Here is a 26,737-nt window from a genome sequence, read left to right as displayed (position 1 = left end):
TACATGTATAAAATACACACACAAAAGATCTTGACGTTATTAAAATCTGAAGTTACTGCAGGAGAGTTAGGTGGATTTGCACATCCTCGTTATGTGTCCGTGGGACACATGCCAGCATATTTAATTAAGACAGACTTCCATTGGAGTAGAACCTTGACTCATAGCTGACGGCAGTGTTTGGATCAGCATTGCTACCATTGGGTTTTTACCCCAGAACTGTTTCTTTTAGCTGTGCAGTACAGCTCCCACTAACACGGATCCCTTCTTGCGGCTATAACTCAAACCCCACTTGTTTCTTTTTTGGGCTGTGCACTGTCCTTAAGGAAATACCGATCCTGACCTTAGTAAAGCTTTAGCCGATCTTGTAGGCTCAGTTGTATGTAGGGAAAATCCCAACTGATTCATTAAGAGTTGCAGGATTCACTCCCATATCTTTTGGTTTCTCTGGGATGTACTTGTGACTTTTGAGAGGAATTGTCAAAAGCATGAGCTAAAATTTACTTTTTCATTTTGAGCTCTGTTACCAACTTCTTATCTGACCTTGGGTAATTCATTTAGCCTTTCTGTAAGGTTCCCCCCCCCCCCCGTGTGTAATGCGGTTAATAATAGCTATCTCAGAGGAGCATAGTGAGATTTAATTTATTAGTTTTTTTATAAAGTACTTTGTGATTCTTAAATGGAAAAATGCCACAAAAGTGTAAAGTATTAATACAATAAATGAACGTGCAAGCTCCTTTCAAATTAATAGCCAGATTGTGAGCCATATACTCGCACTGAAAAGTCTCCTAATACTATGCGGGTATTTCCATTGAACAAGACAAGCTATGAAGGCAGGATACGTGGGCAAAATGTAGAAGAAGAAGAAGAAGAAAGGAGTGATATTGCTGAGCTGGGCTTAGGGGTGCTAAGACTTTAAAAACAGAGTTGTTGGGAAGGCTGGTTGATACACAGCAGTAGGGAAAAAAAAACCACGTATGACGCTTTTGAGATCAGGGCAGTCATGTTTTTAATTATTCTAGTAATAGTCCTGCTTGTTTCAGGCATCTGGAATTATTTTGCCACACAGTGATGTCCTAACTGAAAGCTTCAGTCTTCCAGATCCTGTTCTCCAGATCTAGAACCCACTAGACTTATTTTTAAGCATACACTCTGTTAGGTTGGGGCTGGAGAGAGTTAATTCTCCAGTACTCATAGCTTTTTGATCTGTACTGTATTTAAGACTGTCAGGGTACTGAAGTAGAAAATATTAGGGTTCTGCCTATTTTCTTGGACTGCAGGCATTAACAAGAATAATGTCGTGCTTTGATTTTATAGCACTTTCACAACATGTATTTTGAAATCACTTTATAAAAAAAATAATCAATATGTACAAACTGAAGCAACGAATGCCCGATAAAGTGGAGTTCAGAAGAGCAAAGCTATGGATTCCCCAGTAATTGCAACAAGCGTGTTGAAACACGCATTGAGATGGGCAAGATTTAAACTGTAATTTGGATTCTGAACCTTGGGTTAAATTTATCAATGAGTTCTGCAGTGGGACTGTTGTGGCTGAACGCTGAGAAACCCCGAGGGCACAGCAAAAGGCGTCATGTCCTGGGTGATGGATGGCAGGTTTGGGACTGCACATTAGCTACTGCAGGCTTGGACATCGGAGGGCAGCCAGCTTCCCTCAGCTCAGGAGGAGCCTCGCTAGCTGAGGTTCAGGCCTCCAATTTTAACTTCAGTGGTAAAGCATTTAAGTGCCTCTTGCAGGGTTACACATCTGTTAACAACAGCAAACTGTATAATACCTTTCCTAAAAGATGCAGGGGAAATTTGGAGAAGCTAATTATCCTGAAGCCACGCAGGCTCCTTTTGCATCGCACGCTGTGTTCATGCTCCCAAATAAACGTGGGATTTCCATGAGCGGCAATAGTGCCTGCCGCGAGGGGATGCTGCCTCTCCCACAGATCCCAGCCATGCAGTAGTTAAATGTCATGTCGGGGTTTTTCAGTCCGGCAGGTTGCAGCTTACATCTCCTTGCAGCTTACAAACCATTAGTGAATCAGAGTCTTGGTTCTCAGTGGTCTTCCAGCCACTGTAAATACAGTTTCTGTTGGATGAAAACAATGACTTCCAAAAGGTCAAACCCTAACCTTTTGCTTGCTAGCAGAAAGGTATAAATGGTTTCTTCCTCTCTTGTATCTGGAAAATCTGAGACAACTGCTCTGTGGGATTCGCAAGCTTCCGCGATGCTTTTTTTACCTATCTGTTGGAGATGACGTTGAACAGACCTGTAGTATTCATTTGAGGGAGCAAAGACATATTCAGCTGGACACCCCCTAAAAAAAAAAAATCATCACAGTAATTGTGGTTATAAAATTATATAAGTATTATAAAATACCCTCAAGAATTAAGGGTAGAGTATAGGTTGCTAAATACGCTGAAATACCTAAATACATACCCATGAGTATAAAAGGTGGATTCTTAAACTTAACCTGAATATTTTGTAACCTAGGGGTGAGCATGCTTGCCAATGGATGTCAACCAGAAAAAAAATTGCCTATGAATTCCTGGCTGACGTTATATTTTGCAGTTGTCACAAACCCTGGGAAGATTTTGAGTCTCTTCATTCATCTGAAGTTTGTTCAACGTTTTCCATCTTCAGTATAATGATTTTTACTTATGAAATAGTCTGAAAAAGGTGACAGCAGTTCAATATCAAACTGTTTCCTACAGTTGTTAAAAATTTAGGGAGCTGTGCTCCCATTCTCCCCTACAAGAAAAGATTCCTCTCCTATAACTCACGCACTTTCTTTTTCTACTGCAATTTCCTGCACCCGAAGGACCATCCCTGTGGAAATGTGCATGTTGTCCTTCCCTTACGAGGTTGTAACTGGAGATGGAGATTTGCTTCTTGGCTTTCGCCTTTAGTATCATTTGAGAGATTGGTGTGATGTGTGCAAACGAAATCGTTCTGTAAAGCTGTCATTCATGAAAGCAAATCTTAGAGAGTGGGTAGGGTGGAGTGTTGCCATCTGCTTAAGGATACACCAGATTAGGAACACCCTAAGTCAGCGTGTTAAGCAGAGAGCTGGAAGAGGTGAGATTGCCTCAACGTTGGCTATGGGGTGTTTAAGACTCGGCATTTCTTTTTCTGAAAAATAAACACGTTTGGATGTTTGCACTCTGAAAATGCGCGTGCTTCTCTGATGACTTCTTCAAAGGCAGATTATATATTAAAGGTCACGTATCCTCTCTGACTTAAGGGATGCTGACCTGCTCGTGGTCAAACATGCCGCAGCCTGCGTGCCCGTCAGTTATTCCACACACCCCAAGAGAAATTGCATTCTCTGGTGACTGAGCTTACAGGGCGAGGAGTAAGTTTAATGAGAGATATGTTAGGGAAAATGTGCAAGTGAGTATTAAAATATGAATTTTCTAGAAATACAGAAGTACAAGCACTGTTCTTTTTAGTATTGTGTCTATTAGTCGTTGCAGTCTATCAGTGTCAAAAGAAATTTCTTTCAAGCAGCATGAGTGCGGAATATTTGGTGTTCCTGTGGATGAGGATCAGATGTAGATGACAGATGTAGAGACATCAGGTAGGTGTCTTTTAATAATTGCCTAAACCACATTTTCCTGGACAAATATTTGCTCAAGTTGGCGATTCTTTTTTTCTCTACCTTATTTCCTGAATCTATGCAAATACAATTAAAATAAGTATTAATATTTTACATAAAATTCCCTGGGTAAAAAGAAGGCAAAGGAGACTTAAGGGCTTTTCTCCATATCTTTCTCCTCTTCTGCTTGAAGGAGTAGCGAGAGTAAAATATTCCCAGTATTTTTCCTGTTGAATTGAAAAGAAGTCGTCCGTGTATTCTGATTAGGACAGGCAATCTTATCTACCATCTCATTGTTCCTACTTGGGATGGGCAGATACAGGGGTTAAATTGAAAATTAGGGGCCTTATTGTTCTTGTCTAGCGATGAGGGCAAACGCTCAAGTGAGCTAGGAGGGAAGGATATCTCATGGCATTTCCAGTAGCATTTTTCATGTATTCTTAAGAAAAAACAAATCTGGAAGGGGATGTGTATTTGAAAATATAACATAACAGGAGTTGTCCCCCTGAGTTTTTTAATTTAAGGCAGATCAGTTTTATCCCCTGAGCAGAACAAATAGAGTGCTGTCGGCAAGGGCACGTGTCACTGCAAGTGCTCCCTGAAGGGCTTGGTTCAGCTGCTCTGCGTGGCTGCATGCCACCTGAATTTTCAGGGAGTGTTAAATTGGGTCCGAGGCGTTGGAAATTAGTTGTCCAAGTACTGCTTAGGCTACAGAATTTCTTGGGTAGCATCAGTGATGATTCTGAATAATAATTTTCGTATATATAAAAATGAAAGTTTTTTATTTATACATATGTATTGCTAACGTGTTAATAACAAAACAAAACGGTGTAAGTTGTCATGACAGAACATAACTTGACTAGAACCAGTCAATATGAGAAGTTAACTCTGGTAACGTCTAGTAACCTGTTGGTTTCTCATTATATTCCTTTTTGGTAGGCCAGAGCAAGGCAGTGGATGTTACAAGTCTTTCAGACCCGTTTACTAAGTTCCTCATGTAGCCGAGGGACTAAAATTTTGGGATTAGGTTCAGAGTTGTGACACTAAGTCACAGTAAAATTGGACGTTGTGTATAAAACAGATCCAGCGTATTGAAAACTGTAAATAGTAATTCTACATGAAAAGATCATGAAAGTAAGTCATTTACTTGGGTATTTGTATGTATAAATCTAATATGTATAGATAATTGCATATACTGAATAAAATGGATGGAAAGAGAAGTAATTAAACATTTGATTATATCAAATTTGGACTAATGAGACAAAATTAGGGTCTTACGTATGTACAGAATTTTTTTGTGGCTTATAATGTCCTCCGCTCCAGTTTGGAACCTGCTTTGTCATCAATTTCAATTTTGTGTTTAATGAGAAATAATGCAACCACATTTAGAAGGTTTTAGGCTTCACGGTTATTGGGAAAATTACATGAAAACATACAGTGTAATGCAGACAAATGCGAAATAAGTCTGGAGGCAATGAACCAAGCTACAGAGTACATGTGACTATAATAGGAAAATCCTTGAGGCCATCATTTTAGCTTTTTGATAGAGTAAAATGGCAAAGATGTTATTGAGATCCATCAGCAGAAGGGAATATAAATCATTAAAGTCACGGGAGAGCGGAGCTGATGGTTTGCATGAGCTCAGGGGCAGCTGGCACAGCCCAGCCCGGGGCTGGGAGCCACGGTGGAGGAGCCGCCCGGCGCTGCTGGAGGCTTTGCTTAGGCGAGAGCAACCTGTACGTCTGGAAGAATTGCTGGGCTGATGTTCCTTTGGTGTGGGGCTTTCTGATTATTATTGGGGTTTTGTTATGGTTTTTGGGGGTGTGTGGCTTTTTTTGAAAGGGTTCCTAATTTCGATCCAGTAAGTCATTCAGAAGATATTTTAAAAATTAAAGTTAACATGTGCTAAAACGAAATACTTCAGACGCAGAACAGAGGGGATTGCTGCCATCGTACAGTGGATTTTCATGCCTACCTATGAACAGTGAAATATTTCCCAAACTTTTAATCAAGATTTGAGAGAAATGCAGCCTGAGGTTTGGACATGAGCTCGTATCTGCTTGTCTTCTAACCCAATCTCTTCATTTTTCCCAACTGGATGTTGGGTGTCAGAATTTTCCAGACAAATGGCAAATTCCTTCTGATACCTGTAAAGCTTTGTGTATGACGTTGGATGTTTTCCTTTTTCCTTCATCTCTGCTCTTAATTTTCAACAAAAAAGCTTCTCAAGGTTTTTTTCGCCAAGGTTTTTGGCCTTCAACATATTTTCTGTTACTCTATAACTTCTTTTAAAAGATTTGTGTTTCTTTAGAAAAAAAAGCAAAAAGAACAAAAGAAAATGAAGACTTAAAATATGACAGAAAAAAGACAACTAAAGGTGCATTTGTTTAATGAAGTAGCAAAAGGAATATAAACTTATATACAGGATTCTTTCAAACCTGGCTTTCAACTCTGCATTAAGGGCCTAAAAGGTATTTGTTAGCAAATACCAGACATCTTGTTTTGTTGAGTTCAGACAGGAGAAAAAGCAGGGGTCGTATTTTTTGTGTGTGTGTACATGTGTGTTGTCCTAAGATGATATATGATTTTCCCGGAAGCTCTGTCGCCCCTAGGAAAGTGAATAGTGATTTTCTTGGGTACTGAACACCTATTAAATGGCAGAGTACATCAGACAAAACCATTAGCTATATACCGTTTCACAAAACCGTGTTGAAAATTTCCTCGTTCCAGGCACAGTAACATTATCTGCCGGAGGAAACGGAGCCATGGCTTAAATGGTGAGCTGAGTCATGCTTTCAGGAGAAGTTTATCTCAACTTCAAAGCTTTTACTTCATTTTCAAAACCTATTCAAGAAGAGTGGTGCTGAGGATGACTTTTCAGTAGAGGCTCATTTTCTTAGTAGGCAGAAAGTGAACGCACAGGAGTGAAACCTTGGATCTCTGCCAAGTATATATGCAATATCTCCCAATAATCATAGAATCATTAAGGTTGGAAAAGACCTCTAAGATCATTGAGTCCAACCGTTGACCCAACACCACCATGCCCACTAAACCATGTCCCTAAGCGCCTCATCTACACGTCTTTTAAATACCTCCAGGGATGGGGACTCAACCACTTCCCTGGGCAGCCTGTGCCAATGTTTAACCACTCTTTCAGTAAAGAAATTTTTCTGATAATTAATACAACAAGTTCTGATAGAAGTAATTATTAAAGGGAAAAAATAGGAATATAAAAAGGAAAAAAGCAAATAAACCCACAGTGGCTACTTAGTGGGTTTGCCCTGGTGAGTCGTATCTGCATGCACAGCTGGAATTGTGCAGTTTTTGCATTAATTGTAGGAAACAGTCTTTCTCTTTTCACGATGATCTGCTTTCATTGCATGAATCTTCCCCCCGCCCCCCACTGACCATTGCCTGTCTTCATGATCTGGTTTCAGAAAGCACATCTTTAAACCGAGAGTTTTAGGTGAAAGTTTGGTTGCCATTGAGATTTCTTGCAGGTTTGCTCCTGCCCAGCAGAGGCAATGGCTTTATGTTCTGTTTGCTCTGTGCCGAGTGTCTCATTGCGATGGCATTCAGCACAGTATTTCAGGGAGTAACTGGACTTCAGCAAGGCAGTTCGTATGGTAGGAGAGTTGCATACATGTTCTGAATTAGTCGTATGAGTATGTTTTCCTACCTCAATAAATGAGACACTTGAGTAAGAATCAAAATGCATTTCATAAATTGATAAATTGTTCCTTACATCCCCTGAAGTGCAGTGAATTTTGATTGATACACACAATTCCTTAAAACTCAAGCTGGTTTTTACTAATATTTCCATCAGCTTTTTCAGCTTTTCTTTTTTTTTTTTTCTTATCTACACTTTTAAAACTGTAATTTTCCTGAGACTTTCCAGGGCCAAATCTTTAAACTCTTTGTTGCGGAATAAGCCTTTTTATTTGTGTGCTAGCCTGCTTTTCCCTTCAACAGCTAAATGTGTTAAGTGGTGATGGGAGGAGTGACAGCTGTCAGAGCGATTAGTATCACATCTCAGCAGCTGAGTACTTAAAGTAGATGAAAATTTTGTCTTGTGCATAAATTAAGGTATGAGCAATCGCACGGCGGGTGGGAGAAGCAGCCCAGTACCTCCTTCCAGTCCTGTTTTAAAGGTAGTCTTTTCCTGTGAAAATAATTAACAGTTCCTTCAAAAGGACGCTCTTTGGATGAAATCCATTGCTTAGCAGAGAGCCTGTGTGTCCATCTTAGATTCTGTACAAACCTTCAAGGAAATAGTCGTGCTTTGTGCGCAAAGGTGAATTTTACCCACAGTCCGTGAATTAGTGGGCTGTTTGAACAGAGGAGATGAAATATCTATTATTAAACAGGGGTCAAGAGCATTACTTGAAGTAGTAAACACTAATCCTAGTAATACAATCGGAGCCTGCAGGTTTGGGATCATACTGGTAAGACCTTAGGGTTATAGATTATAGCTTTTATTTCTTCTGTAAACTGCTGGGAATACAAGAGCTGTAAAAACGGTATTGCAATGTGCACCGATGCTTTTAAGTATTGTATATGAAGGAATGAGAGATATACGTGGACAAGTTTAATTCCTCCTGCTGATATTCATTCAGGATTTTAAAGTTAATGCTGCCCTTTGTGTAAAAAAAAAAAAAAAAAAAAAAAAAAAGTGCTGCAGATATTTTAATCATCACCAGTAATGGTGAGGGCTTCAGTTTTAATTTTTAATTAAAAAGAGACAGCGCTCCCAGCAGTCCAGTGTCCCCACTAGCATGATAGAGCATTGATTTAGTAATTCAGGGAAGAGTTTTAGTAATTCAGAGACTGAAATTCAGTAATGTGACCCTAATTCAGCAAAACACTTGCCTAGCTTTAACCAAACGAATTACTTCGGCGACATCCGTAGAAATGAAGCATTACGAGAGGGTTAGCACCTGCCTGGCAGAGGTGAAGAGGCTGCCCATGGGTGTGTAGGATGCTTGTGCTCAGGTGCCTTTGCGCTCTATTATCTTTTTCTGTGGTGCAATAGATGATCTCCATGAAGATCCACCACCCGCTGGTGAACCAGCACCTGCTCTGAGGACATTTCGAGGTTGCAGGCCGCCCAGCTCTGCTCGAGTTAACTTGAACGCCTCTTCTGGCACCTCACCTGTAGCAGCAGGCTCAGCTGCAAGCTGGTTTTACATGTGGAGACAAAGCTTAGCTTATCTGGTAAATACAAGGACTTCCCGTATCTCCTTGGTGCACTGAGAGCTTTTAGAGTCACAACAAAAGGCCAAGTTGCAAATGCGATAAGCTGTAATTAACTAATACTATTTCCTGATGCAATCATATGCTGAAAATTGCAGAGATTATATTAGGAGAAAATAAGGGGTCAAAATAGCCAAGGACAGTGAGATAAAATTTGAAAACATTTTAGAGATGCTAGACTGTGATTGTTAGAGACCTGAATGCTGTGTGACACAACCGATTACTGTGTATAATTGACATCTCTGTCCTACAGCGTATTGAGGTAGGTCACATAGGAAAACACTGATAACTCAGATAACTGTCAGGAAAATATTGGGCAGTAGTGATTATGAAATCGGCAGCTGTACTTTTGAGGAGTCACTTTTGGTTTCACATAAATAATATCTAGACTATAAATAAGACGGTGAGCCGGGGGAAATACGTACTTGTGTGTATATGTATACATGCATATATTTTAAGAGTGGTTTCATCTGTAAAAATTCATACACACTTGCATGCACATATCTATACCTGAATTGAATTTGGCAAGAAGTAACCTATCGACCTCGCTGTAAAACCGAAGGGTTGTATTTGAATTTTATTGTTGTTTTAATGCTTTACTTACGCAGTAGGCTTGTATTCACCTGAGCTTTCTTTTGTGTTTTTAGAATACCTCATGCACCTATGCATTTTGACACCAGCTCATTTTGGGAGAGGAAGTGTGGTTGGAAAATGCACCAGTGCTTGGGTACCTCATGCCAAGTGCCGATCCTTAACTCGCTATCCCGACGTTGTGGCACGGGCTGTAATTCTATAAAGTGCTTCAAAGGAAGGATGGGGAGGAAACCGGGCATCCCTGGAGGAACACTTTGCTCCCTGCCCTGCCTAGTTCCCTCCAGGCTGTGCCACCCCTGTCCGAGGTGGTCTTAACTACCGGGATTGGGGAGTAGGGGAATGGAGATGCTCACCCTTACTGCTCCCAGCATGAGCTCACCCCTGCGGAGAAGACGGAGCAGATTTAGGAAGCCCCTCTCTGACCCTACACCGCGGTGTCGATAGTTCACAAAAGGCAATCGGAGGATATCACTACCTCTGCTACTTTTTCTGAGGTACTTAGGACAGCTCAGGGTGAAGTTCTTGATCCTGCACCTGTCCAAGGCCAGTGAAGAGCTACTCCCTTCCCTAACTTAAAATGTTAGCTCTGAAAGCTCTGTGTGGACAGTAAAGCCCATAGATGCCGAATACACACTTGATGCTTAAAAGGCTTCAAATTCATGAAATTAAAGAAAATTCAGAGGCCAATCAGACAGAAGGAAAATGCAAATGATAATTAGGGACTTTATTAAAGCTATGCTTCTTTCCAAAAAGCCACGGTTTCGCAGTGGGAGAGCAGATTTCTTCTGTAAGCTGGAGAACACCTTGGCCTGCGGGGCTAAGTGTTACTGAAGCACCATTTAGATGTCCAGACCTGAGCGAGCTGCCATGTCTGGCAAGGACCCGCGGGGCCAGTGCACTGTTACTGGCTCAGTCTCCTGCCCAAGCTGGGGCTCGCAGCAGGACTAATTAGCCTGGACCCACGCCCCATTTCAGGAGGTGGGTTGTGCCCCGGCAGCTCCAGTGTTTGGCGCAGATCTGCGTTTTGCTGGGCTGTACGTTTATATACGGTGGGATTTTCAGTAAAGCTGTGGATATGCCGATATTCCATGTGATCAGAGGAGAAGGTGGATGATATATCCAGAGCACAGCACGGCATCAAGGGAGCTTCAGTAAGAGTTAAATGGTAGATCAGGAAATTCTAACAGAAGTACCTAAACCAGACATCTTCAAATGTCTAATTTCAAATTAGCTTGTCTAAATATATTGTATTCAAGAACTTCAAAAGAACTGGTTGAACAAGTGTCTAAATTATAAATGTTCCTTTTTTAGTAATTCTTGAAATAGTGGGAAATCATGGAAGGCAGGAGGAGAGCTGCTTGCGTGCTGAGGTTCGAAAAGACCAAGGAGGGGATGCCTCGGTGCTTGTGGGCTCCACATCGGATAAAATATTTTTCTAATATTTTGACCCGTGACCTGAAAGAAAACAAAGCATTGCCAAAGTTCATCGATAACACAAGCGCAGATAACGTTGTTTTGCGAGAGCAGGAATTAATGAAGAAAACATGTCACGGATCTAGAGTAATGAGGGGAGCTCGGTGCAAGCAAATGCTATGCATACGGATGTGTACTCTGGATTAAAGAGGCCAGCTGTACAGACTGCAGGCTTTGCTGGAAAATACAGACTGGGAAAGTCTTGAGGGTCCTGGCTGCTGAGCAGCTGGACATCACACCCAGCACAATGCAGCAGCCAAAACTGTTGATGTGATTTTTTGGGCTTTATGAAGACGGGACCCTTGAGGAAGCCTAGCACCTCTGTACCTGGCACTGGGGAAAAACCCCGCTGAAGAATTGCATCCGTAGTTCAAGAAGAAAATTAAAGAAGTGATAAAGGCATCCAGGGTGAACCATGACATTGGTTAAAGAATTGGAAAAGATACTTAAGATGAAAGAGCCCCTTTTATTTATTTAATTTGTCAGAGAAGGTTACAGAGGGGTTTGATCATGGTCTGTAGCTATCTGTGCGAAGAACAGAAATCTAATAATAGAGCCTTACGGTCTACCTGACAAAGATATGAAGAACATCCACTGTTGAAAAAGGAGAAGTAGTGACTAGAAGTAAGATAACGCTTTTTTTCTTAAATGAGAATAATTAATCAGTAGAACAATGTACCAAGGGCCATGGTGTATTTTGTAGCACTAGGAGAAAATGAATGAGTTTCCTAAAATATACACAGTAATTCAAGAAGTGATTAATTTGGGGAAGTCCTATTCTGATTTATACGTTAGGTTGGACTAGATCATCATAACATACCTTCCTGATAAGTCTGATCCATGTGCTCTCATTTTCCCGTTGGTAAAGTGACAGTGAGGTGTCAATCTCCTTCACTTGGGTATTGCAAACGCATTAATATCTACAGGCGGAATGTGTCATAGCAATTAAACTATTATTACTTTTGCATCAAAGGTTAAGGCAGTTGGAAGAAGTGATCTGCCTGTGACGCTGGCTGACAGTAATTCAACTCGCTTGATCCATTTAAGCTACATTTGTGTGGTTTGTGGTGTATTAACGTTGTGATTCAGAAGCAGCGCACTAAAGGACATTATGCAGACACAGAATACACGTTCCTTTAGTCTGTTTAATTTATATCAATTTTTAAAAATTAACGTGTCTTATCCTGGGGAAGAATTGAATGAAGCATGGTGTTTTCTAAGACCTAGCTCTTAGTTTTCATTTATTCCCCCTTTTCTGGTTGCTCTCTGAGCTGTGTAAGTGTGTTTCAGGAGGCACCATCCTCCGTTGGCTCGGCGCTTGGCTGCTGCCAGCTCAGACCTGGTTTCCCCCAGGTGTGGGATGCAGGGCTGGGCAGCGGGAGGCACGCTGGCTTCATCCTGCCCTTCTCCCTGCTTTGCTGAAGCAACCTGCATTTTTTTTCCTCTGCTTTGGTGGTTGCACACAGGGAATCCGGGGACAGAGGGTTGTAGCGAGGTCTGTACGGCAGTGCCTGCAGGACAGGCAGTTCTTCACCCCGTTTCATCTCGCCGTGTGGTACAAGAGCTGTCAGCTGCTTTAGTCCTGCCTTTCGGGTGAATTAATGGAAAACAGAGTTATGCTCTTGGTTCCTGTAGTAGGCAACTTAGCTGCTATCGAGAGAATAGCTGTCTGATTTATATTTTGGTGAACAGTGTGTGTATACCTCAGTCACTTCTATTCTCAGTGACCTTGGATTACTTAAAAATCACTTGATGTTTTTGCTTGCTAATCGAATTAGAGCTTGTTGATTCCTTTCTCTTTGATCAAAATGCAACTGCCTCACCCAGAGCTGAAGGGGGGTCGTGTAATGGAGTGCCTGTAGCTGCAAGGGCTGCTCTGAGTCCCTTTCATCTATCTGCACTTCACTTTTAGTGCCGAGAACAAAGGTCATCCTGTGCCAGAGCAGCCAGTGGAGAGGGAGGTTCGCGCCAGCTGCACCGAAAGCATCCGCAGTCTTTTCCATAATTCATATTCTGCCTGTGCTCACATTTGTGTACAGAGTTGGCAGGTAGGACTGTTAACCAAATAAACCAAAATAAATCTGCCTAGCGTATGCTTTTAGTTTTTAAACTAAATGGAGCTTTTAGAAGCTTTCATTAAGACCTAGCACTTGCTAGCTGTTAGCCTTATCTCTCTAAGGAAGATGAAATTACTTTTTATTTATTTATTTAAAGGCTAGCATGGACAGACAGCTACGTATCCACTAACTGGCCTGACATCTAAAACAAGAGCTGGCGTTAGTCTGATGTAGAGTGGAGCGGAGTATATTTTTCGCTTGACTTCTGAGCATGATAACCTGGCAGTGACCACCACGGCTCCTGTCAGCTGTTGCCCTGCAGCTCCCGACTCCTCCTTAATTATACGTGGGGGGGATAAAACTCATATTGTCAGTTTAAAAAGGGCTTACTTCATTCACCTGGCTGGGATGAGGAGCAGTTCCTCCTCAAAGGAGATGAGCACTGGAGTTAGGAGACAGATAAATGAGGACTGGGAGAGCTCTGGCATCGCACCCTGCTGCTATCTTGTGCTTTACCTAGGGGCTGTGGTAGCTTGGAAGCCAGCAATTCCTCCTGAATATTTCTGGGTTCTTAAAATGGGATTGGAAGGTTTTATTACGTTTTGGTAATGACTTCTTCATTCTCTGTGTTCTACACCGCTTAGTTTGTAAAGCCTTTCATGCACGGCTCAAGTCTTTCTTTTCCAAGGTACTCATTCTGAGCATCTGTCCTCGGTTTGTGTTAATGATTTTGTTTGAATGGGATAATTCAAAAGTTGACGTACTAGCCTGAATAAATAACATGAGAATCCACCCATTAACTGCCAGGTACATCAAGGGGTCTGAAAGTATAGTAAGTTTCATAACAGACTGCAGAAACATGTCCAATATTATATATCCTGCTGTAATATATATTCTGTCTTATCTATTTGCTCCTCAGTTTCTCATTTCCCTTTCTTTTAAGACAGCGTGATAAAATGGAGATTGAGGCCATGCAAAGGAATAGCTCAAAAATAAGTACCTTTTCGGCACACTTTCTCAATATTTTCCTCTTGCAGAGTGACAAACTGTTGCCAGTCTTTAGTACTGGACTTCCTCCAGGCAGAATGTCAGTCTGCCAGGCAAACTACACATGGGGTCATTCAAGCGGATTAACAGCTTAATGTACGTTTTGGGTTGTTCCAGAAACCGGCTTGCATACTTCTGTAAAGGTTATTGATATGTGATCGACGGGTGATTTTGATTATAAGAAAAAGTGGTTTGGTGAGTAATAGAATGAAATTAAAGAAAGGAAAATACAGAGGGGCTGCCATGCTTTTTTTTTAAAAAATATTTTTCTTCTTTTTTGCACTTCTAAGAGTGGAGGAGGCTCTCAAGGTAAAAGTGTGGTTTCCTTGTTCTTTTGGGGTGTGACGATGAGCCTGAGCAAGCTCAGATCCATGTTCTGCTGGTGTGTGGACCTGGCTGAGTCACTGAGTGAATCCAGCGAGCTACTTTCTGTACACCTTCAATTCTTGATCGTTTTATTTGGAAATTGTGCTACTGAATTAAAAACACCTCATCAGCCAGGATAAGTTTCTGAAGGCACCTTCTGTGAGCAACTCCCAATTTGTTGTACTTTTTGGTGTTGTTCCCCCCACTACCACCACCTTCATGTGCACTTTTTATCTCACTGGTGTCTCGTTTCCCCAGCCTGTTGTCATGGGCTCTGCAGCCCTCGGACACCGTGGAAAAAATAAGGAAACGCCGACAAGAAGTGGAGGTTGATGGCAGGGGAGCTGTGGCGGTGCCTTGTCCCTGGCTGCACCACCACGTTCCCTCTGGCCCTGCTGCTTCCCCGTGGGGAAAGCCATGAAATGTCCCTCCACACCAACGTTGCATTGCAAACGTGGAAAAGGAATGAAATTGTGAATAACAGCAGTAAAAAAGCCTTTATTAGAGATCAGGACTGCTACAAAGAGAGTAATAAACTCATACAGTGTTCCCCTCGCTTCTGTTTTTTTTTAATCTGTTTTTATCTGTTTTCAGCCTCTCCAATTTTCTTTTTGATGAGGTTACAGCAGTTGCGTTTAACCTTAATGAGGAGTGCTGGGGGAGGAGGAGAGCTGTATGGAGCGGGGTGGTGCTGGCTCATTAACTGACCCGCTCCCAAACGAGAGCTGGTCCCCACTGCCCAATGCAGGGCTTGCGGAGGGACCAGGCTCCTGCTCCAGTGACGGCAGGCTCTGGCTGGTGTGACTTTACTGGATGCAATCGCGGTGAAGATGTGCAGATCCTGACAATGATTTTCAGAGAGAAAGTCCAAAAGTAAACCTGGGAAATCCGTACTGCAAAGAGGTGGCTTTCTCTTCCAGCTAGAGAGGGAAGGGAGTCAGATACACAGAAATCCCTCAGGGACATCTATTAATTACGCTGGCTTTTAATTATCTGTCACTGATATGTTACACGACCTTGAGCAAGTCATTTACTCTACGTGTGTGTATCTATCTGTAAAATGCTTGTGAATTATTTAATGTCTACAAATTGCTTTGAGATCCCCAAATGAAATGCATTATAGTTGCAATTATCAAGTCTGATAGCATGGTGCATGCTGGTGTCAGCCCGAATCTCAGCAAAGAGCTCTGGAAAAGATCCTTTGCTGGTCCTTAACGTACCGTGGGGAACAGGAGAGAGAACGTGTAGCATCCAGGGTCAACAGTTATTTTTCTGTCTAACCACAAATACTGCCTCTTGCACAGATGCGTAGGAGGAAAGGTGGTAGAATATTCTTGCATTTTTGTTTTTTCTTGGGGTCTTCTTGATGAGATGAAGGTTGGTGCCTGTAAGTACTTATCTTGAATTAACTCAGGGTATCTTGATGTTTTTATGAAGGGAAAGAAAGAAAGAAAAAACACCAAGTATGCCTTCCGAGACCTTGGGAAGTCTTTGTGGCCTTATGTTATGTTTCAGTTTTGTGTTCCCACTACCTTAATATCCATTTAGGCTATCCTTAGGTACACAGGCAAAATGTTACTTAAAAAAAAAAAAAAAAGAGGAGATGATTCAGCTCTAGCTGCAACTTTCTTACAACCTAATTTTCTCTTTCATGTTATTTACTCAAAGTTTAGGTAATTGTCAGTATCATATTAGCCTTCAGAAAGCCTGTTCTGTGATGCATGTGTTCCTATTACACAGGGGTTGACAGAAATAACGTTAATGCATCTAAAGATACAAGTTTGACCCAATACACAATTATGAAATGCTCATTTGTTCCCAGGGCAGATGGTATGTGGTCAATAACTGTTGTCTGTGCTATAAGTCACAAAGGCAGCAATAAAATAAAATCTTTAGGTAGTTATAAATTGACAGATATCGGTGACCTTAGTTTTCTCTTCCCAGGCTGTCCATTATCGGTGCATTACGCAAAAGGAACATTTATTAGCATCCTGCTTCTGTGGTCTCCAGCCAGGCAAACCCATTCAGGAGCTGGACCAACATTTTTACCTAGTACAAGGGGCGGGGATGCTTTATTTCATCTTTATGTTGTTTTTAACTTTGTGGTCATACGTGAAACAATGTTTTAATGGGGAAAAATCCTCTTTCCGTGCCGAACTTCTCTATTGGTGGTGGGGAAGTCCTTGTATTTCACAAGTCCTCCAGAATATTGTTGTTAAAATAACATTTTAGTATTATGATCCATTTGAAAGACTTATGCTCCTGATTTGTTTGTAAACTCAGAAATTTACAGACATTTACATTAATCCTGAAATATTCTACGCTGTGGTACGTGTTTGGACATGAGGAAAAATTTCTTTACTGAAAGAGTGGTTAAACATTGGAACAGGCTGCCCAGGGAAGTGGTTGAGTCCCCATCCCTGGAGGTATTAAAAAGACGAGTAGATGAGGCGCTTAGGGACATGGTTTAGTGGGCATGGGGGTGTTGGGTCAATGGTTGGACTCAACGATCTTAGAGGTCTTTTCCAATCTCAATGATGCTATGATTCTATGAATATGGTGGTCTATGAGGTGGCTAGGTTTTATTCAATACTGCTCATAGCAATTATACAGAGCGTACTCTACAGAAACTTGTAGATGAAGTGTGTGCACGCGTTCCCTACCCAGACCTTGAAACTTGCCCTCCATTGATCTGGTTTCAATACCTTTTAACTGTATAGACTTTTTCTGCGAGGATGAACGCGTGTAACTGCTGCATCTGCTCCTCAATGCTGACGTTGTGGTAGCCCAGCAGCAGCCAGATGGAGCTCCCAGCGATTTTGCAGGATCGTCATCAAACTTGTTGAACTTAGTAGGGCCTGGCTACCAGGAGGGCAAAAAAGTGGGAGTTGTTATTAGCCATTAGTTGTTATTAGTTGTTAGTTCTTATTAGAGAGGCAAATGACACAAAGTGGCAACATCTATGAGGAAGTATTATTTTGCGAGAGGAATTTCTTACTCGATTCCTGATCTATGAATGAAATCATTGTTGATGTGAATTACTAAGAAAGTTCTGTTTTCTTAACAGCCTTGCTTGTTGTTGAGGTACGGTCCTGCAGCGGAGCCCGTCCTTCACTACTGCTCTGACCCCATCTGAAAACTTTACAAGTAATCTTATCCCGTTCGAGCTTTCGTAGGATAGCTGCAATCTGAACCAGTACAGAGACAATAACAAGTTTTCCTTACGTAAACAGTGTCGCCTTTTCCTCTGCACTGGGGTGAGGGGCTGGCTTCTACAAATCCGTGAGAAAGTACCTATTTATTTAGATAAGATCAAGACTTTTAGCAATTCGAGTATAGCGCAGATCATCGCAGCGTTTCAGAGGGATTTCTACCTTTTGGAAAGAGAAGTGGGGAGCGATGATAAGCTTTGCCTTTCACTGTATTTTCTGGATGTAATGATGAAGAATCTTCATAATTATTTATAAAACTGAAACTGTATTTTTCCTTAAGCATGTCATCAGTGCACTCATTCATAGAAGTACATCTGGTAATGTACTCGGTGACAATAAAATATCTTAATTTGATTATTTTTCACTTACGTAGTGCTAGAGTGGAAAGTTCAGCAGCTTTTCAGTTGGCTAAAGCTTGCCGTAGAAAATGCAAAGTGGGAAACAAGCGATGATACTTTCTGTTCTCTCCCCTCCGGTGGATTTTTCTGCTGCTTTCTTTGCCTTTTCTCCCCAGTCTCTGCTCGGCTCCCAGTATTTTACTGTACGGATGCGTTTGAAACCATGCGCAACTCTGGAAGTTTAAAGGCTGCTCCAAGTTATGCTGAGGGACGCAGGTGTATTTTGGTTGCAGAACTGGAAATTCAGACTGATTAAAATACCTTTCTAATACATTCAGTACAAAGTGGGATGCGTGTCTCCGGTGAGAACGCTTTGACTACAAAAGCCCTGCTCTAGCTGCGGGAGTTGTCTCCTCATCTTCTCTTCTTTCATGCCCCTGCGATTGCGATGATGTATCATTTGAATTTTTGGTGGCTCAGTTCTTTTTCTCTTGGGAACCGTGAACTTGTGCTGTTCTGCAGTAATAGTATAAGCTGACCTTCATGTTGAGAACTAAAGAAGCATGAAAATAATCTAAATCATTAAATAAGACAAGCAATAACCTTTATTTAGGTGAAGAATGGAGTTTTACATAGAATAACAGCTTCATTTTTCTTTTATTTCTTCAAGGCTGGTCTGAGGGGAGATACATAGAGATCATATTGTCTTTCTGCCTGTCAGGCATGGAGTTTAGAGTAAGACAAAGATACAGAGCTGTGGTAAGAGATAGAAAGATAGTAATTTTAATCTGTTTTTTGAAGACACATTAGTGGAGTTTTAGGGGTTTTTTTATGCCTCATACTCTCTCCAAAGAGTTGTGCATTGTAACGCCATTTATAGTTTTTTTTTTCTTTAACTTCTTGCAATAATAACACAGTTCCTGAATTACCATTTATAATAGGGAAGAGTAGTAAATACATATATATGTATAAATATATTCATATAAATATTCAATTCTCCTGTCATTTTTAGATCTGGAGGAACTCCATTGGCTTTGTGTTAGATTGTGCTGACTCCCTTTAAGGCAGGCACAACCTGGCACATTCACTTGATGTAACTTTATTTTAAATTCACGGTTTGTGCAAGTTAGCAGTGAAAAGTACAAGGGATTTTTTTTTTTTTTTTTAAAAAGGAGTTGAATCTATGAGATGACAAAGCCACCCTTTAAGTACGTGCAATTGAAAGTCTTCCCATTCAGAAGGCTGACAGGGTTGGCTACTTGCTGACAGCAGTTACCTTTCTTGGGTCAGTAGAAACACATTCCTTATTCAAACATGCAAAGAGAAGACACTTTGCATTAGGAAACGCTGACATTTCTCTGAGTTAAAATTGTTTCCTCTTGTCGCAAGATCAGCTGTCAACTCGCAAAAGGTATTTCTAGAAATAGGGAGGTCATCCCAACAAACAGCTCTCTAAACTAGCTGTTTCTGCTGGCAATTGTTCGATTAGTCCCCGAGTCTCTGCTGCAGGCTCATTACAACCAATCTTTGACACTTTTGGTAACAAACGCAGCCTGCTGTGGTCCTTAAAGGGAAAAGCCCATTTGTTCGAAGCCGGTGTTCGAGACCCAAGACCCAGACCCACACCTGCTTTCCGCGGCATCGCGGAATTCCCACACAGCTTTGCCGAGGAGTTGTGTAGAAGACCACGCAGAGTGACAACCTGCTTCAGTACTGACCTGCAAACAGGACAGACTTTAGAGCACGTTCTTCTTCATCTGAGGGACCTTCGGGCAAGTGAAGGTCAGGGCTGTAGCGTGATCTTTACAGGAGTATACACATTAATTTTCAAATTTGCTTTTTTCTTGCACTGCGGAAAATGAAGCACTCTTTCTCTGCCAGAGGTGTCAGGGATCTGCTGGCACACGGGTAAGTTATTGCGTTTTGAATCTCGGAGCCTGTGATACCACGTACTGATGTGCTGTCTGCTGGGGGACAACCTTGGCAACTGAGCACCCACCAAGAGCATTTACTGTAGTACAGAGAACTTTAAGCTTTTGCATACGCTTTTATACAAAACTACTTAGCTGCAAAATGGCTCCTATCTTGTATTTCATTTAAGTTACACCTTTCACACGAATAAAAATCCTCCCGAGTCAATAGGGTTGCACACTGGGGTCTGTCCTAATCCTTTATCCAAAGATGTTTCATGAGGACTTTGATACTACTTGCTGATATGAATTCCGTTAAACCCCAAATCTCACGGACATCATCTTTTATAGATCTCCATTAACCTTTTGGGGTTTGTTTCTCCCTTTTTTGGCAGTATGTAGCATAAAATATCTTCAGTCTGCAACTGGGGCGTTTTGATAGGGCTGGGTTGACATGAAATAATGAAAATGAGTGTTTGGAAAAGTGTTTTCATCCTGATACGGAATAAGTGTAACCTTGTGAGATGTTATTTTAAATTATTTTTGTCTGAAGATAGAATTTTAAGGCTTTCACCCAGAGCCAGGACAAAGTACAATATAGGCATCCTATGGTGCGAGGCTGTTCTGGAAAAATCTCACTAAACTCCCACTTTCCAACAATTCACAGACATTTTCTGAAAAAAAAAAATATTTCTGTGAAACATCGTAAGGTTTTGGGAAAAAAAGTCTGCAGTTTGTTCAAGCCTTTTCATATTGCCACAATATAATTAGAAGGAACATGAAAACAGCATGTGTTTTTATTCCTTTGCAACCTCCCTCGCCAGCCTTCTTCACATATGCATGCCTTTAAAATATTCAGTACTGAGAAAAAACACATAGAGAGCAAATATGGCAGTGCTTGACATTTATTGATATATAAAATATTTATAGAATGTATATTTATAGTGCTTGACATTTTATATATATATATGCATACATATTCCCAGTCTAAATGTGTTACATCTGTCTGCTTTAGGGTGTTACATTGTCCTTATTTGTGGTGTCTTACCTGTGTTTAAACCTGCCTAATTTCCACCAAAGTAATTATGCAAATTACTCACTTTAATGGTGTCCTTAAGAAAAATACAGGGCACACCTACCCCGCTGTAGGAAACGTGTTGGTGAGTACGTTATAATTGTTAAATACATCCATTTTGTATGAAACTCAACACCCAGGTATGCATGTACTGAACATACACCATAAAAAAAGAAAGCATCAAGCTTTCTAGCAGTCTGGAAAAATGGCAGCAATTAAAAAAAAAGGGGAGAGAAATGGGGGGGAGAGGAGCAACAGTTCGGGTGGAGGGAATGAAAAGCTGCAGACAAGCGGGGTCAGGGTCCTGGAGCGTGTGCGTCGTAAAGAATAACTGGCAGGAATCTATGAATTACATGTCTATAAATTAATTGCAGGCTTCTGGTGACATTGCAATAAACCATACTAATGAAGATTGAGTAGTTTATGATTTTGTCAGAGCTCTGAAAAATTATATGGTTTAGAAACTACATAGATACTGGTGGTTTTATGTGAGTTTGTTGAATAAATTATACTAGGACTCTAGTGTAAAAAAAAAAAAAAAGTGTTAAAAATTAACATATGAATGTGATTCTGGCTTAAATTTTTTTTCTTCAGCTTTTTCTTACCCAAACAGCTTGTTTCTTTTTCCGTGAGCCATTCTATTCAATGCTGATTCTTCATGACTCTGCCACTAAATTGTCTCTTTTTGTACATCGCTAGTGCAAGTGACACTCTCTTTTAAAAACCTCTTGATCAGCATCCTAGTTACCGGTGTTCCCTTATGAGTGATGCTTTATTTGAAAAATCATCTACAGAATTTCCTGCATTGTGGCTGCGTGGTCCGGAGACCCTGATCTAATGTCTGTATGGCCGCGGAGCAAGAAGAGCCCAGCCTGGAGCGTTTCTGATCCGCGCACACGCATCCGTCTGAGCCATTCCGATAGGAAATTAGGCAGCTAAGTTAATCAGGACACCTCATCAGTTTTAATTTGCACCCATTGGGTTTGATCTGAACTGGCTCGGGAGCTTCTAGGTATCCTAAATTATTAAATAGATGGTAAACAAGAGACGAATCTGAAAGAGGAATAGAGAAGATGGGGCATGGGAACAGTGCTGGAGGGGCCCAGGGCAGATGCTTATTTAAGTGTAGGTAACTTAGCACAAAAGCAGAAATAATTGCTAAAATCAAGAAAATGCTGACATAAAAACTTTGCAGTCTTACTTTGATCTGCTTGGTTTTATGCATTATGCACCATTTTAAAATAAAATAATCTCAATTTCTCAACGGTATTTCTACCTCATTGCGCGCACAAGTTTGGAGAGCACTCAGGATTAATTGGGAGGGTATGATTGAAGAGGGTGATGCTGTCTAGGACTCTGCCTTCATTTATTACTAAAGCTGGAAACTCTATTATCAATAAGGCAAAATAAAGAGTTTTGTAGTTAAGGTGATGAAATGCAAACCTTGAAGAACACAATTTTATCTGTACGTCTGCCATAGCGTTCCTACCGCACGTGGGCTTGGTCGCTTACACCACACGTTCATATGTTGCAACTGTTTTCCTCATTTTCTGCATCCCCAATGAGACTTTTTGGTCTGATGTGCAAAAACCCCCACATTATAGGATATCGAATACTGTATAACAGAGACTGCTCTAAATCATACCTAACGGGACAAGAAAAACGAGGGGGCTACTTTTGCCTTTTCACTGTTAGCTTGGCCAGTAGCACGTCTTGGTGTCCAGCTCCTACAAGTTTAAAAACATTTGTGGATCACGCAGGTATTGTAGAAATAGGAACCAGAGGAAAAAAACCCACTGGGAAATCAATCATTTTGTTTGCAGAGAAAAGTTTGAAAACTAGAAAGTATGAAGCCATGTACTAAATAGGAAGCTTGCAGTTAAATCCTGAATTGCTCTTTGGGCGAGCGGGGTCCTCCTGGAGTGCCGAGGGAGGCTGCGGAAAAACAGAATTTGATTGTGTAATTGAGGAGTGCGCTGTAATCCTTGCAAACCTGGGGCCTGAGTTAGGGAAGCGAGGGCAGCCTCGATTCGAAGGTTTCTTAGCTTCTGTGCAATTTATTTTATAATCTTTACCTTGTTTTAATTTAGAGGGGTTTTTGATACTATGGCTTTATAAATATTATAATCAGACATCGGGAATGATGGCTCAAGAAATACAATTAGATTTTCTGTCTGAAATGATAAGTCATGGATGGTACTTAAAAATTAGTCTATTCTGGCTTCCTGGCAACTATGGATATTCATAAGAGAGACTGTCGTTCCCCTGCAAAAACTGACAAAATGTACGTGGGCTGCTGAGTTTTTGCATGTGTTTTCAGTACGATGGGGAGGGGCTCATTAGAAATATGATGTTACTAACAGTTTTCCTCAAATTGCTAATTTCCATCATCCTAGTATTACAATAATGATGAAATTAAATTAAATTAGCATATCATATAGCATACTGAAAAACTGTGAATACATTATAGTAATACAAGGCAACAGATAATTGCTAGCTTAATAAGAATTCATTTTCAGCAAAGATAATTCAACCTTTTCCTTCTTCCAATCACTAGGGACAGTTTTCCTGGTTATTGATTATCTCATCTTCTGTAAACCCAGTCAGCAGTCCTTACCTTGGTTATACGAAAATGTGTCTACTCTAAATACTTCTAATTCTGTATCTTTTGTCAGTGGACTTGTTTTGTACCTGTATGTGCCTGTCCATATGTTGACTTGTAGGACCTTGTTATGTATGCGGTTGGCATCTGATCCTTTGAAATGCGTGAGATTTTATTACCCCCATGCTCACTTAGTGAGAATTATATATATATATTTTGTTATACATAAGTCTTACATGTCTTCTAAATTGAGGGTTTAATTCTTTTGACCAAAAAAAAAATGTTGACATCAACTGTTTTAAGTGTATTTTCTAGACTAAATGCTTTCCCTAGAATTCATTTTTAATAGTCTCAGGGTTAAAGAGAATAATTTGAATTACAGATATGTTTTCTATTTATGTCTAATGTTCTTCAGGCTTATTGAAATTATTTACTTGCTAAGCCTTAATTTATATCCACTCATTGCCACTTTCATTTTTTCCCCATCTTTTTTGCAGTTCCACCATGGTTTTTAATTCGCCCTTCAAATCTTTATGCCTACGAGAGTATGGATGTTGAGTTTGAATGTGCCGTGTCCGGTAAGCCTGTTCCAACGGTGGAGTGGATCAAGAATGGAGAAGTGGTCATTCCCAGCGACTATTTTCAGATAGTGGTAATTATCTGGCTTTCACTTATTAGAAATTTTTTTTTTTTTACTAAGTTGTGAAATGTGTTCTGATATTTGACCCAGTCGTTGCCTTCATAAACATATTGGTCTTCCCAAAGAAAACAAAATTTCTGCTGCCTCCTAACACAAAGAAGGCACGTTGCATTGAGATGTGTTAGGTCAAGTGCGTTGACATTGTCTCCCAGTTTTAGTGAGAGCTGAACCTGGTCTTTTCGTGGAGAAATAACAGCGTCAGGTCATGCTCTGAGTTGCTATTAATAATATTGTTTACCACGCGTTAATGACTTCCCTCATTCACCATTGTCCTCGGTGAACAAAAACAATAGATCTCTCCTCCAAGGAAATGGTACTCTGACACAGGGGGTTGAAAATGGTAAGGGTCATTTGACATAATTACAACTTTTCAAAGAGAATTGTTGTGCACCCTACCCAAAGTAACATCCCCATCCAAGACTCCAACCTCTTTTAGTTTAAAGGTTGCTACTATACGGGCTAAGAATTTATGCTGTGTTTTATAAAAGGGTTGATCTAGCTGGCCTCTCCTGAAAGCAGTGTCACTTGTAAGTGAGCTGAGATGTTGGGGAACACTCCTGAAAACTTGAGTCGCTGTCCATAGGCCACGAGGTGCGGCTTGTTCAGAGACGTGGCTTGGTTCAGCGTTTTCTCATTTTTCACCTTGTAACAAATAATATTGGTTATCATCATGTCTTTTAATTTCCTATTTAAAAAAAAAAAAAGATTCTTTCTAATGTGCTTTTCATGCAGTATAGACTTATTCTGCCATATACAATAGCAAATTCAATCCTTTTTATACATCATTGCTTATTAAAAAGCAGCCAGAAGCTGTCCAAGGAAAGGACAGCTCTACAGCTGTCGTGGTTGTGTGGTGGAGGTGTTAGAAAATCATTTCACTTAATAGTTAACGGAAGGTACATTTTAGCCAGAGCATACCCCTCACTTGAGATTTTTTTTTTAACCCAACATAATTGGCTCCTGCTTGTGCTAACAGAAGTTAAAAGTTAAATCTTTTTCAAATTAAGTAAGTGTAGAGTGACCTTTTCTTGAGCATCTCCAGGCCTCGAGGCATCAGGAGGGTTTGACCTTCAGAACAGTATTTGTTCAAAGATCAGAAGTTGAAAGTTCTTTTAAATCTTCCCTGCAGCAAAGGGCCAAGGCAAAATTCAGAGCACTACTCCAGTGATGGCTGTAATTTGGAGCTTAAGTCTTCAGAAAGGTGTTGGATGGACTCTGCGCGGGAAAGTGAATTCACCCTTGGCCCATAGGCACCATCGAACAAAATGCAAAGACCACCAGGTGTCAAGAGATTTCTGAAGAAAGGGCTTATGGTTACAGCCCTCTAAGGACCAGGGCTATGTGAGCTGGAGCTGAGATTGCATACACAGTACCATGTTTCACAGAATAGCTGTTCTGGAAAGGTTTTATAATCCGCATTCACTTTGCATGGTGTTTTTCTAATTAATTCTCTCCACTTCCTTTCTTTCTCTTTTGCTGTCTCTCTAGGGTGGCAGCAACTTACGGATTCTGGGCTTGGTAAAGTCAGATGAAGGTTTTTATCAGTGTGTAGCTGAAAATGAAGCTGGAAATGCACAGGCCAGTGCACAGCTAATCATCCCAGAGCCTGGTAAGATGCAAAGGACGTACAGAATTGCAGATGTAATTAATGCTATTAACATAGAAATCCCAAATGAGCAGCTACTATTCTTTACTCCCTCTTACTTATCCAGCTGGCTGGCTGCAGTTAAAAGCATGTCCAGGCTATCAGATAGTTTGAGGCATTTTGTTCACTGGGGCAATTACAAATGCTGGCCTTGTCCTAGAAAGTACTCTGGAGGCCAACTAAACCTGCATGAAAAGCCAACGGCAATGTCTTACTATCTATTGGTGGGCTTTATCCTGCTGAAGTATGAGAAGGTGATCGCAAATGGGTGAGGTGATGGAATAAAGTAGTCCATAAACAATAGAAAATTATATCATGCATAGTTCTGCATTAAGCTGTTGTAGAACATTTGTCTCGGGGAAAGGGAAGAGAAGAAAAAGAGAGGAAGAAAAAGAACAGTTTGGCAGCGGGATATCAAGTACAGCCAACCGTTGAGATCAGAAGGTTTTTGTCTATGTGCTGGAAGGATTAATTTTTTTTTGTTGCTCTGAAATTAATAGGCGTTTGGTTTTATGGACTGCACTGTGCAGCAGCGTGTTTACTGCTTTATGGGTTTTTAAGTAACAGAAATCTTCATCTTAAGCTAGATGATATGTAAAACATGGATAAAAGCCTTTCAAAATTTCTGGGTTGTAAATGATTAATGACCTGCACTGGGCTGCAGGTTACGCTTACGTCCATGCTACTTCTCATGGATTATGCCAGTAAGCTGAGAACAAGAGAACATGCTGAAGTGTTGTTCGTTCTCCGATTTGGACTGGGAAGAGGAGAATCTTGGTAGCCCACAAATACTCAATCGAGACATCCCTACTGAGATCAATTAACCAGCCTGATAGCTCGTACCATAGAATTTCTTTGGGAAA

General features: G+C 40.8%; 1 protein-coding gene across 1 annotated transcript in view; it reads left to right on the top strand.

Moving 5' to 3' along the window:
- The window catches only part of LOC143172797 (netrin receptor DCC), a 579,706-nt gene that overhangs the window by 326,651 nt on the left and 226,318 nt on the right, over positions 1-26,737 (top strand). The window contains exons 6-7 of the mRNA XM_076362578.1: positions 24,027-24,181; positions 25,718-25,838. Coding sequence (XP_076218693.1) covers positions 24,027-24,181; positions 25,718-25,838 — 276 coding nt within the window. The remainder of the gene's footprint in view (positions 1-24,026; positions 24,182-25,717; positions 25,839-26,737) is intronic.

Source organism: Aptenodytes patagonicus, chromosome Z (assembly GCF_965638725.1).
Source record: "Aptenodytes patagonicus chromosome Z, bAptPat1.pri.cur, whole genome shotgun sequence".
NCBI classification, from domain to species: Eukaryota; Metazoa; Chordata; class Aves; order Sphenisciformes; family Spheniscidae; genus Aptenodytes; species Aptenodytes patagonicus.
This window is presented reverse-complemented; position numbering and strand designations above follow the sequence as displayed.